At 40.8% G+C, this 13438-nt stretch overlaps 1 protein-coding gene across 5 annotated transcripts in view; it reads left to right on the forward strand.

The window, feature by feature from the left end:
- Positions 1-13438, forward strand: part of LOC132287204 (uncharacterized) — a 33867-nt gene that overhangs the window by 5762 nt on the left and 14667 nt on the right. For all 5 annotated transcript variants that reach the window (XR_009472945.1, XM_059789738.1, XM_059789739.1 and 2 more), the window contains exon 4: positions 771-838. Coding sequence is in view for 4 of the 5 variants with exons in the window: in XM_059789738.1 (XP_059645721.1) it covers positions 771-838 (68 nt within the window). In the remaining variant the exon portion in view is untranslated. The remainder of the gene's footprint in view (positions 1-770; positions 839-13438) is intronic.

Here is a 13438-nt window from a genome sequence, read left to right on the forward strand (position 1 = left end):
GGTATTCTCAGATGAAACTATTCAGCTTGTTTTGCTTCAAGACATAGACATAATAATATATTTCTCTTGATGACTCTAAAGCTAAATTGTGGTATGATGGACAATCGCTATAGGTGTTACACATATACAGTAGAGTTGGATGATGTCTTTTACTGTGTAAAATAATAAATATCGAATTGTTGTTTCTCTCTTTCTCTCTCTTCTTTTGTCTTTTTCTTTTTTCTGGCTTTGAGTGGGAGGAGCAGTAAGGATTGGACCCAAAACCAGCTCATCCCTATGAATGATTTTACCACCATGCTTGGACGGTTTTGGTCATACAATTGTAGAAACCATATGATTTGAATACCTTATTTTATTTTTTCTCTTGGCCACATAAGGTCATTTAAGTTGATTAGGATTTAGGTTGCTGTTGCATTAACAATTGTAAGATAGTCCACAGCTAGATTATATATATATATATATCTATATATATATATTTATTTATTTATACACACACACACACACACACAAACTATTTCTGAGTTGTAGTTCAATTTACTTGTTACATATAATGTAAAGACGGTTTGTTTCTTTTAGTGGATCAGTTGTCTATGTACACATATGAGTTTCTCAATTCCAAAATTTGTAATACATGTTTCTCGGTCTATGTAACATATTAAATGAGGAAGTTTTAGTGCATTTGCTTGTGCCTGAACTTTTATTGATTATCATAATTGAAATTATCAAAATAGTTTTATTAACTTCTTCCTTAAAATTTCCCTGATGTACAGCCTTATCAACGTGGTTATACTGCCCCACCACCTGCCCCTCACTCTGAAGATACTACAATTGATATCAGGCAAGTTTGAACTCATGTTCTAGGATTCTTTCTATCATGTTTTTGATTGATAATTGGGTAACTCATGTTCTAGGCTTCTTTCTATCAAGTGTTTGATTGATAATTGGGTAAATTACACTGACCTCCCCTGAAGATGGGCTAAAATACAGTGAGCACCACCCCTTAATTTTTAAATATCGCACTGACCGCCCTTGACAGTGTTGTCAGAGTAACACTGTCCTCCCTTGTTATAACGGCTGTCAGTGGTGATGGATGGAATATGATGATTTCATGGTATTTAAAATTTGAAAATCCAATTTTACCCTTGAATTGTTTAAAAATACGTTAATATCCTTATGCATGTACTTGCATGAAATGACTTGAATACTCCCATTTGAACATTCTAGCTGAACGAAAGTGTCCTTATCTCAATAGATATATTTATTCATATATATGCACACAAGGCATACCCACACACACAGGCTTTTACTTTTTAGTTCTTTCTGCAACTCTGAATTATATTTGACGTGGAATTCTTTAGATATGTATAGCATATAATAATAACCGGTGAACCTTTTGGGGAAAAAAAAATGATCGACGCCAGAGTTCTTTTGACGATGGGATTGGGGTTGATGGTGTCGGCAGCGAGGAGAGTGATGAGCTGGATTTGGAAGAGGGTTGCAACTTCGGAGACTTTAAGGTCGGTGTAGAGTGTAACCCAGTAGAGCGTTACAGGCCACATTGGCTAAAATTAAGAAGAAGGTATTATACAATAGAGTGGGATGGGTATTTGAATTGGCATTTGTTTAGATTTTGGAGTTGTTAGTGGATGTGTGTTTGATGGGTCTTGACACTAGAGATACATGATAGAGAGTGAGGGAGTCCTTGGAAGATCCTGGATCTGTGAGTGGGGATGGGCTACTTCAGAGTACCCAATCCAATTACTAACTTGAAAGATTAATAGATTTGTTTTTTATTTATTGTTTTAATAGAAAAAAGTTGCATTTTGCCTTTGAGGTAAAGATTGAAATATGGTATATGATCTAAAAAAAGCCTATAAAACTACTATAACTACTACCCAGATTTTTTTTTTTTTCGATAAGTAAAAATTTTATAAAGAAAGCACTCAGAAGGGGAACGAAACCCAAATACAAACGAAAGGCCAAAAAGCGACTCAAGCCTTCAAAGAGACCAAAAAAACAACAATCTCCTCAATAGATCTATAATCTCTTCCGGAAACCCAACAAAAAAGTGTGGAAAGAATAGAAAACTTGAGCATAGAAGAAGGCTTCTCCTTTCCATCGAAATAGCGCCGATTTCTCTCGAGCCAAATACACCACTAAATACAAAGAGGAGCAGCCCTCCAAGCATCCTGAATGAGAGCCCCCACTGAGAAACCTCTCCAAGCCTTAATCAAGCCCCTAGAGGAGCAAGGCATGACCCAAGGGATCCCAAACAAACCAAGCAATAAATCCCAACACTCCCTAGCCAAGCTACAATGTAACAGAAGATGATCCACAGTCTCCTCATCGCTCCGACACAAGTAACATCGATTAACCACCACCTGATTCCTTCTCCTCAAATTATCTTGAGTAAGAATCTTACCAAGACAGAGGTCCAAGCAAAGAAAGCCACCTTGAGAGGAGCCTTAGACCTCCAAATAGACTTCCAAGGGAAAGGGCCTCCAAAGCCAAAGGAAAGACACATGAAAAAGGACCGAACCTCAAAACGGCCTTTAGAGTTAGGATCCCAAAGCCAACAATCCGAATCCCTAACTGTAATCACCTGGCGGTACAACAAATCCAAAAAACGAGTGACCTCCTCAATCTCCCAATCCTGAAAATGCCTTATAAACTGAACATCCCAAGTCAGTCTCCCGTTATCAAGATGATAACAGTCAACAACCATGGCCTGTCTATGAGAAGCAATCCTGAAGAGCCGAGGGAAAGCAAGAGCAAGAGGACGCTCTCCACACCAAAGATCCTCCCAAAGTCTGATCCTCCTCCCATCTCGAATCCAAAAATGAACATGTTTGCTAAACTCATCCCACCCCTTCCGGATGAAAGACCACACCCCCACCCCTCTAGGACCACGCACCTCAAGAGAACACCATCCTCCAAAACTCTCTCCAAATTTGAGCGCAACAACCCTCCTCCAGAGCCAACTCCTCTCAACCCCAAATCTCCAAAGCCATTTCCCAAGGAGAGCCTTGTTGAAAGGTTGCAATCTCCTAATACCCAAACCTCCACTCCGAATCGGACAACAAACTTGATCCTAACGAACCAAATGATACTTCGCCTCTCCCCCCCAAAGAAAATTGCGCTACAATCTTTCAATTCTCTCAGCCACAGAAGAGCGAATCTGAAAGAGAGAAATGAAATACGTGGGGAGGCAAGAAAGAGTACTCTTAATCAGAGTGACCCTGCCTCCCTTGGAGAGGTACTACTTCTTCCAACCTGCCAATCTCTTCTCAAATCTATCCACAACCGGATCCCAGCTTCCCACACATCTCGAAGGAACTCCCAGAGGCAGCCCCAAGTAAGAAATGGGAAAAGAGCCAGTGCAACATCCAAGAATCTGAGCAAACGTCTCGATATCAGGGACCTCCCCAACCGGCACAAGAATGCTCTTTCCGACATTAATCTTAAGCCAAGAAACCACTTGGAACCAAATCAAAACGCATCGCAGATATCTCAACTGGGACGCATTCGCATCACAAAGCACTAAAGTATCATCAGCGAACATCAAGTGGGAGATCTCCAACTGACTAGCAGCATCCTTACCCACCCGAAAGCCTCTCAAAAAGCCCAACTCGACCGCCTTCTTAATCAATCTGCTAAGAGCCTCCATAACAAAAAGGGACAGGAAAGGAGAAAGAGGATCCCCTTGTCTCAATCCCCTCTAACTAGAGAAGAAACCCGTCGGAGCCCCATTTACAAGGACAGAGAAGCGAGCACTAGAAATGCAGAAAAGGATCCATCTCCTCCACCGCTCACCGAAACCTATCCTCTCCATCAAGTAAAGAATGAAACTGAAGCTCACATGATCATACGCCTTCTCAATGTCCAGCTTGCACAAAACACTCGGGTCACCACAACTCAACCTGGAATCCACACATTCACTAGCAATGAGAACTGAATCCAAAATTTGACGACCCCCCACAAAGGCATTTTGAGAGTCAGAAATGATACCATCCAGAACTTTCCTTAATCTAGAAGCCAAGACTTTAGCACCCAACTTATAAAAGCACCCCACCAAGCTGATAGGTCGAAAATCCCTAACATTTAGCGCCCCTCCCTTTTTCGGGATGAGGGCAATAAAAGTTGCATTTAGGCTCTTCTCAAAAGAGCCCTGAGCATGGAAAGCATGAAAAGAACCCATCACCTCCTCACGAACCACCTCCCAACACTCCAAAAGGAATCGCATGGAAAAACCATCTGGACCTGGGGCTTTGTCCCCGTTATAGCTCTTAAGCGCAGACAAAACTTCCTCTTCAGAAAAAGGCTCCTCCAGAACAGAGCTCTCCTCGCTCGAAATAGAGTCAAAATGAAGTCCTGTAAGCAAAGGTCTCCAACCAACAGAATCTGTAAACAACATCGAGTAAAAATTAACAATACCCTTACAAATCTCCTCCTCCTTACAAAATGTCACCCCATCCACCCGGATCCTCCCAATGTGATTGCCCCTTTTATGAGCATTGGCAAGACGATGAAAAAACTTAGTGTTATTGTCGCCCTCCTTAAGCCACAAGGCTCGAGACTTTTGCCTCCACGAAATCTCCTCCATGACAACAATTTCAGCAAACTCTGCCTGACACTCCACCCTCCTAAGTTTCAGGGACTCCGCCAAACTACCCTGTCCCTCCATCCGATTAATCTCAGCAATCTCAGAAAAAACACAATTTTTCCTCCACACCAAATTACCGAAATCCTCTTTGTTCCATACTTTTAAATCATTCTTCAAAAGGCGAAACTTACACGCAAGAGAATGACTTGGGGTGCCAACCACACCATACCCCACCCACCAAGATTGAACATGCTCCAGAAAGCCTACAGCCCGAAGCCACATATTCTCAAATTTGAAAGGGGATCTTCTGTTACGTAAACCACCACAATTCAAAACCAAAGGGACATGATCAGAAATAGGACGAGCCAACGTGGCCTGAACAACATCGGAAAACTTCTCCTCCCAATCACTTGACACAAGGAACCTGTCAAGATGAGAGAAGGTAGGAGGAGAACGCCCACTAGACCAAGTAAATGGACCACCCACTAAAGGTAAATCAAATAACCCTGATCCATCAATAAATTCCGAAAAAGACTCCATGACAGCTGTCCATCTACCCCCCAAAGACCTCTCAAAAGGAGAGCGAACAACGTTGAAGTCCCCTCCAATACACCAAGGCAATGGCCATCTCCTTTGAACATCACCCAACTCCTCCCATAAAAGATGGCGCACACCATCCTCTGTAGGTCCATAAGCCCTAGAGAAAACCCAGCGAAAGCCATCTTCCAACAAAGCTAGGACGCATTAGGTAGAAAAAAGCCCCACTTGAGAGTCCTCCAAAGACACCCACCGATTGTCCCCACATAATCAGAATACCACCTGAAGAACTAACCGCATCCAAAGCAAGCCACTCCACAAATCTCACCCCCCCCCCCCCCCCCCCCCAACACACACACACACACACACACACACACACACAAGCTACGAACCATCAAGTCCGTCATCGAAGCAATTTTGGTTTCTTGAAGGCAAACTACATGACCTCCCTTTTTACGAATTACCGACTTCACAACTCTTCTCCTAGCCGAGTCATTAAGACCCTGGACATTCCATGAAAGAATTCGTAGCTTCATAGGGAAACAGATTCAGAAGAAAACGCACTCCTTCCATTCTTCTTCTTCCTGGACCCCTTATTCCTCCTCTCATAAATAACAAAGTCAGAGGGGCTCCGCACCTCCCTCTCCTCTCTCCCAATCAGAGCACCGACCCTTCCTCCCGCCCTATCTAAAAGCTGAGAATCAAGAACATTATGGAACAACCTCATCGCCTCATCCATACTACCTTCAAACGAAATACCCAAAAGAGAACCCACCTCCCCACCCTTCTCTCTCAACCAATCCTCCTCCATACAATCCGTACCCTCACCTGCACCAGAAAAACTCCCACTCTCACCTTCCGGTCAAATAACAGCCAACGGAACAACCATATCAGCCTTAGCCTCATTCCCCTCCCACTAAACCAGCCCCAGTTCCTCAACAAAGGAACAGACTGCATCTCCCTCCCAAGCATCAGAGAAAGAAGGAGAACCACAAGTCAATGGAGTCACAACCTCCTCATCAGGCCCAGAAAATCTAGAATCACACTGCAAACCCTTTGAAGCCAAATGGTCCCGCAACTCCTTCAACAAAACAGAAGCTGTAACCTCATCAAGCTTGATCCTCACATCTTTCCCCACACAAACAGAAACACCTTCGCAACAACTATCACACTGTCTAAAGGAACCCAGCTTATCAGAGCACTCTCCACCATGCCGCTCCACACAAGCAGGAGCAAGACACTCCCCAAGAGCCGGAGACAGAAAATTAGAAGTAAAGGTCACCATACCCTTCAAAACCCCCACACTCCCTTGATTCACCTCACAAGGGTGAGAAGAAAAAGAAGAAGAAGGTTGAAAAGCAGATTTTCCATGAGAAAAGAAGGACTTACTCGAATCAAAATCATTCTGCAGTTGAGGCACCCATTTTTGTTTCTTTTTTCTTGACCATCGTCTACAGAACTGGGGAAGAGTAATCTTTTTCTTCAAACGATGCCCATGACCCAGCCCCTTTGAACGACGACCATCACAAGAAGTAGGCAAAGGACCAGACTGATCCTTGTCGATCACCGCAGGGACAACCGTCGAACCCGGTCCATTTTGAAACTCACGACCCATATCCAAAGACACATAAGCAGCATCCGGATGGACCGTCGCATCTTCAACATGCCCAACAGAAGATGGAAGAGAACTGTGCACTCCCATTTGCATTGGGCCAGGGTCAAAAGAGCGACCGAGTTGGTTCCAGTTGTAAAACACTTGGAACGGTCACCTCCTGAGCACCAACCACGTATCTGGTTGGTAGCTCTCCCCCACCCACGCGCTTAATTCGCGTGAAACACACCACGATTGCGTCCTCGATCCCACCACTGCATAACCGGCTGACGGCCAAGCCCGGTGAAAACTCCCCCTCTTTGAGAACCCTGACCACCAGCATGATGGCGACGGTCAACCTAAGCCGGCGAACCATCCTTTCGAATCAGAGAAGACATCTGACGAAAGCACTCCGTATTGCGCAAAGCGCATCCCTCCATTCCTTCCATCTCTGAAACTCAGTCAGGCCCTTCCTCCCCATCGATACCCACCTCAAGCAATCAGATTCCTTAAGCAAGTGTGAACCATCCCCTCCTTCCAAACTATTCGTCATCGGGACAAGATCGGGAGGCTTTTCCTCCCACAACGCCACTTTATAGCAGAGCCTATCATCGTGAATGAAAACAAAAGGAGGGCAAGCCTTTCCATCCGCCATTGTGATATGGATCCTTTCAGCGTCAACAGCTTCATCCGCATCCACCCAAATAAACCCTCCGCACAAATCACCGATTGAAACAAACACGACATGACTCCATAAGTGAAGAGGGAGACCATACAACGTCACCACCTTCAAGCCCATACCCTTCATCACTCCAGAACACCCCACTCTGAAACTCCACTTGTCAATTTGTAAAATTGCTGTCCCCCATTCACGGCGACCCTCATTAAGCACACGAGAAGCCTCTGCCGGAGAGGGAAAACAAAAGAGCAACAGAGAATCCGGCAGAGGTGAAACAACCACTCCGGAGGAAACTTTCCAAACACGAGAAGCCCAAGCCGTGATCTGAGCCCTATCACCCACTTCTTTGTCAAATTTCCCAACCAAGCACGAACGAAGATCCTCCCTTCGTCTTCCAACCGAATCGTCATCCAAAAAGATCGAAAAACCTCTGTAAGTAAATGCAGATCTCGCAGTTCCTCCCTGAAACAAACCAGGCAACCGCGCAACATCCAAGAACGAACGCATACCGAGTTTTCAGACTAATCTTTTCCTTTCATAGAGCATTCCACAGCAACTATGTCACACCATGTTTTGATAACTTGCTCACATAGAAAAATTAAGCCATCTTTCAAGCTATCCTCATTTCATTTTTCTTCTATTAAAATACTACTACCCAGATGAATGGCAACAGTGTGTCTTTAAGTATTCCAGAATAGTACCCATTTGCAATAGAGCTGAAATTGGCAATAAAGAAGAGTACCGATTTGCAAAAACCAAACAGCTACTTCAATTCACAGCAAGCCCACCACTTCTGATCAATTTTTCGAACTCTACAGGGACAGATGTGGTTGTAAAGGATGTCCGTGCAACTCCATTAAAGTGTCAGAGAGAGAAAACTGCTGCTAAGGGTGGAATTTCACTATATATTATCTCTCTATATGCAGGGGATTGATGAAAGAGAAAGGGGAGAAGGGTTGTTTTCTGTTTGAAATAGATGAAGAATAAGTTGTAGAGAGAGAGAAGTTTGTGAAGAGGGCAATGTTGAATATTTTCTTGATAAGATTTTTTAGATTAAAAAATACGTAAAAGTACATCGACATTTTTTTCATTTTACAAGTTTCATTAACCATGTTACTCTGACATAACTGACGGGTCAGTTTTATATTTAAAATCTAGGGGATGCTCACTGTATTTTAGCCTATCTTCAGATGAGGTTAGTGTAATTTACCCTTGATTTTTTTTTTTTTTTTTTTTTGATGAGTGTAATTTACCCTTGATAATTTGATATAACTAATAGTAGAACAATAAATTATCTCCAATATTTATTAAACAATTTAAGCTTATAAAAAATAAATAGCTATAATAATATTTCTTAAAACCAATTTGGTTCTTTTGTGAGTAATTAGCATTTTTGTAGTATAATGAATAATTTTATTAAAAATTATATTGCATTATTAGTCTTTAGAATAAAAATGTAGTCTGAGATATGACAAGGCATGTAACTTATAACATTTATAGAAGAACCTATTATTTTATAGTGGTTATTTGATTATTAACCAAATAAGTGCTCCAGCTGTGGTGATTCTCATTGACACTTATTTATTTATTTTTTTCGTGAATGGTTAATTTCATTAAAAAGAAAAAATAATGATACAATAGAAACAGAGGGCATACCCCCTAGAACGGCTCAAAACAAATGATAGAAAATGCCCATTTCATCTAAACACTCATTTAATCCACATTCATACTCTACGTGCTGTATTGGATAAACTTTACACGCAACTACTTGGAGTTTTTTATTTTATTTTTTAAATTTATTTTTATTTTTTTTCAATTTTAAGCGTATAAAGGTCATTAGATCGAGTTCCCACTTCATTTCATCAAGCCTAATATGATGCTTTAATTTTAGATGGTTATGTATGAATTATGGCTCTGAAGAAGTCATGTAAGAATTTCTTTTTAGTGTTTTAATTTGTTGAATCCCAATCAATAACTATATAGGTTGATACAGTAGTTGAGACTTTTTGGTAATTTCATTTTAGAAAAATATAAGCGTGGATCGGCTAAATACAATAGTGGAGCGCCAATACCAGCTCCGTAGTATTAATTATTTAATATTTATATTATGGTTTGATCAGTGGTTCTAGTCAATTACTCATGGCCGGCCCTGAGATTCCAAATATTTTGAGAGGCCCTAGGCGAACCTTCAAATGTGAGGCCCTTGAGTTTCATACGCGGAAAAAAGAATTCTAAGAATGCGAAATTTTAACACGATGTTTTCAAATTCTATAGCTAATATAATTGTGTCCCTGTGCATTGTACATAAGATAACTAATTAATAACTATAAATTTATCACCACCAACAAATAATTGTGCGCCTGTACAGTGTGCATAAGACAACTAATTAATAAGTATAAATCTATCACCACCAATTAATAATTGTGCGCATGTGCATTGTGCTTAAGACAACTAATTAATAAGTTCAAATCTATCACCACCAATTAATAATTGTGCGCATGTGCAGTGTGCTTAAGACAACTAACTAATAACTATAAATTTTTATCACCATCAATAGATAATTATGCGCATATGCAGTGTGCATAAGACAACTAACTAATAACAATAAATTTATCAATTAAAGGGTGCGAAATTTTCACAGGCACAAAATAAAAAATGAAGAGAACAGTTTACTAGAGAACAGAAAGCTGCAGCTTCTTTTACATTCATTGTTTATATAGCTAAAAAAATTTGATGATTATCGATGACAAAAATATGTGGAGATGAAGTGACTATATATATATATAGGAGGCTGAACTTGTAGTACTGAAGAAGTAGTGGGACTTTTAGGTTATATGTGGCCTCCACTATCATATATAGTTTTGTCTTTCACTCTTTATAATAACTACACTACACTTTGTGTGTGTTTTTTTTGGGAGCCAATTAGCTGCAGTGATTGATTGATCATTGCTATAGAAGACCTGTGCAAATTAATAGAAAAAACCATTAACTTTTGTTTTAATAGAAAATCATTGCTCTTGATTTCCATGTGTTTGTACATTCTGATGGCAAGTGCTTTGACAGTATTGTTAACTGAAATTCTAGCTGAGCCAATTTCAAATAACATCAATAATGGTGGTATGTATCCTCATATAAAAAAAAAAATATATATATATATATATATATATATATATATATAATAATAATAATAATAATAATTATTACCTCAATACACTAGAAGGGATTCTTAATTTTCGTGGGATTGAATGTGAAAATGCAAAAATTTATGAGGAAAAGGGGTATGGTTGCTGCTGTTGTGAGATTGGGGTGGACTTAGGGAGAGGAAAAAAAAAAAGAGTACCTGCCATAGATTATGGACTCGATCACCATGAAAGATACATGTAGAAAGGCACACATTTATAAAAATACTAAGAGAACTGTTGAGGGTAAAATTCACGCGGTCGGATACGACACCGTTTACCTGCAAGGGAAAGAGGAGAAGATCGATGAACCTTGACAGCACGAGTGTGGTGCCTGCCAAGAGCTCTCCGACGATCAAGTTAGTCACTGAAGGTCTAAAAAGAAGGCAGGGATTTAATAATCGTTTTTTCGTCGTACCTTATTCCCGAGTCGTTGTCATATTTATCGTCGCTTCCCTTATTCTCGATAAGAGAATTTCATCATCCTTATTCCATGGAACTTATCCCATGAAAATCTTATCCTTGATAAGATTTGTCATCATCGTCATGGAAATCTTATCTTGCATAAGATTTGTCATCATTCTTATCCATGGAAATCGTTACCCCTAATAACAAAATATTATCGTTGATCACCGAAAAGATCTGGCGGCTGGTCAACACTTAATTGCCTATATTGTTAGGTCAAGATAGGTTTATTTTTCCCTATCAGTTGCCCCCCATTTCTTGCTCGTCTAGCTTTGGGAATGTAAGATTTTTTTTTTTTTTTTTGGCCCTCGGGAACAGTGCCCGCGGGTACTGTTCATTGAACAGTAGGGATATATATATATATATTTTTTGCCCGCGGATACTGTTCATTGAACAATAAATTTTTTATTTTTTCCCTGCCCTGGGAACAGTACCCGCGGGTACTGTTCATATGAACAGTAGCAGATTATTATTATTAATTTTTTTATTTTTTTTTTTGCCCCTGGCTCGGGAATAGCGCCCGCCGGTACTGTTCATTTAATAGTAGGGATGTATTTTTTTTTTGCCCGCGGATATTGTTCATTGAACAGTAGAAATTTTATTTTATTTTATTTTTTCCCTGCCCTGGGAACAATACCCGCGGGTACTGTTCGTATGAACAGTAGCAGTTTTTTTTTTTTTTTTTGGTTACTCTTCCTTTGGGTTCTATTTTTGGTACCCTTGAGTACTCTGCCCTGGGTACTATTCTTAGTACCCTTGAGTAATCTTCCCTTGGGTACTATTCTTAGTACCCTTGAGTAATCTTCCCTTGGCTACTATTCTTAGTACCCTTGAGTAATCTTCCCTTGGGTACTATTCTTAGTACCCTTGAGTAATCTTCCCTTGGCTACTATTCTTAGTACCCTCGAGTAATTTTCCCCTTGGGTGCTCTGCCCATGGGTACTATTTTTAGTACCCTTGGGTACCCTGCCCCTGGGTACTAGTTTGGGTACCCTTGAGTAATCTTCCCTTGGTAAGGAAATAAATTGTACAAGCTTTACTCAGGTTGTCACTCTTTAATGAGGGAATTGAATTTTACGAGTTTTACTCAGCTTACCCCTTTAGTAAGGGATTTTTATTTACTATCCCTTATTGTAAGGGGATATTAATTACAGGATTCATTCAGTCCGGGTCCTTGTAGTACAGGACACTCATTTATTATCCCTTATATTACGGGGATTTGGATTACGGAATTCATTCAGCTCGGGCCCGGGTCCTTGTAGTATAGGACACTCATTTATTATCTCTTATATTACGGAGATATAAATTACGGGATTCACTCAGCCCGGGTCCTTATAATACATGACACTTATTTATAATCCCTTATATTACGTGGATATGGATTACGGGATTCACTTAGCCCGGGTCCTTATAATACATGACACTTATTTACTATATCCTGTTATACGGGGATATTGTACGTATAAAGATAATTGACCAAGAGTCAAGGCAACTGAAAGTAATTTTATTAAAGACCATCATTGCCTCAAGGCTTATTGAAAACAAAATAGCAAGTGAAGGAGCTACCCTCCAAAAATGATTAACTGAGATGTCCCCAGTCTTTATTGTGAATGACTTGATAAGGCTAATTCCAGCTGTGAGACAATTTTTAGTCGGTATACTCAACTGAGTCCTTCTTATGATATGTGCTATCGCTGTGGATGAAGAACGATTTCTTATATTTGGTATCATTTTCATTCCTGGCGAGAGGGGTTGGCCTCTTCTTGTCCTCTCCTTCCTTCCGTGCACTCATGGTGTCTTCAGCGTTGATGTGTTTTTGCGCTCTGATCAGCAACTCTACCATGCTGGTAGGAGGTTCTTTTGATAAGGAGAACAAGAATCTGGAGGTTTGGAGTCCTCCAATGAAAGCGGTCAAAGCTACCTTGTCATCCACCTTTTCTACCTGTAACATCTTTGCGTTGAATCGAGTGATGTATTCCCGGATCGACTTTTCCTTTTGTTGCGCCACGGTAAACAGGTAGGTAGCCGGCCTTCTATGTCTCTGACCTGTAATGAAGTAGCTCACAAACTGCTTACTCAGCTCTTCGAAGGTGTTGATGGTTCCTAGCTTCAGCTTGTTGAACCAAACTCTTGCTAATCCCTTAAGTGTAGTGGGAAAAGCTCGGCACATGATTTCATCTGGCACAGCGTGTAAATGCATAAAAGCTTGAAAGGTTTCTAGGTGATCGAGGGGATTTTTGGTCCCATCGAAGCTTTCGAACGAGAGCATCCTGAACTTGCTAGGCAGTGGGCATTTCATAACGGCGGGGCTGAACGGCAAGTTGGTCCTTTGTACCAGGTCATCTATGGCTGCAGGACCTTTCCCTTTCATAGCCTGCATTACA

This window comes from Cornus florida, unplaced genomic scaffold (genome assembly GCF_030987335.1).
Source record: "Cornus florida cultivar Cherokee Brave unplaced genomic scaffold, ASM3098733v1 CherokeeBrave_3.0.0_Hap2_Chr11, whole genome shotgun sequence".
In the NCBI taxonomy this organism is placed as follows: domain Eukaryota; kingdom Viridiplantae; phylum Streptophyta; class Magnoliopsida; order Cornales; family Cornaceae; genus Cornus; species Cornus florida.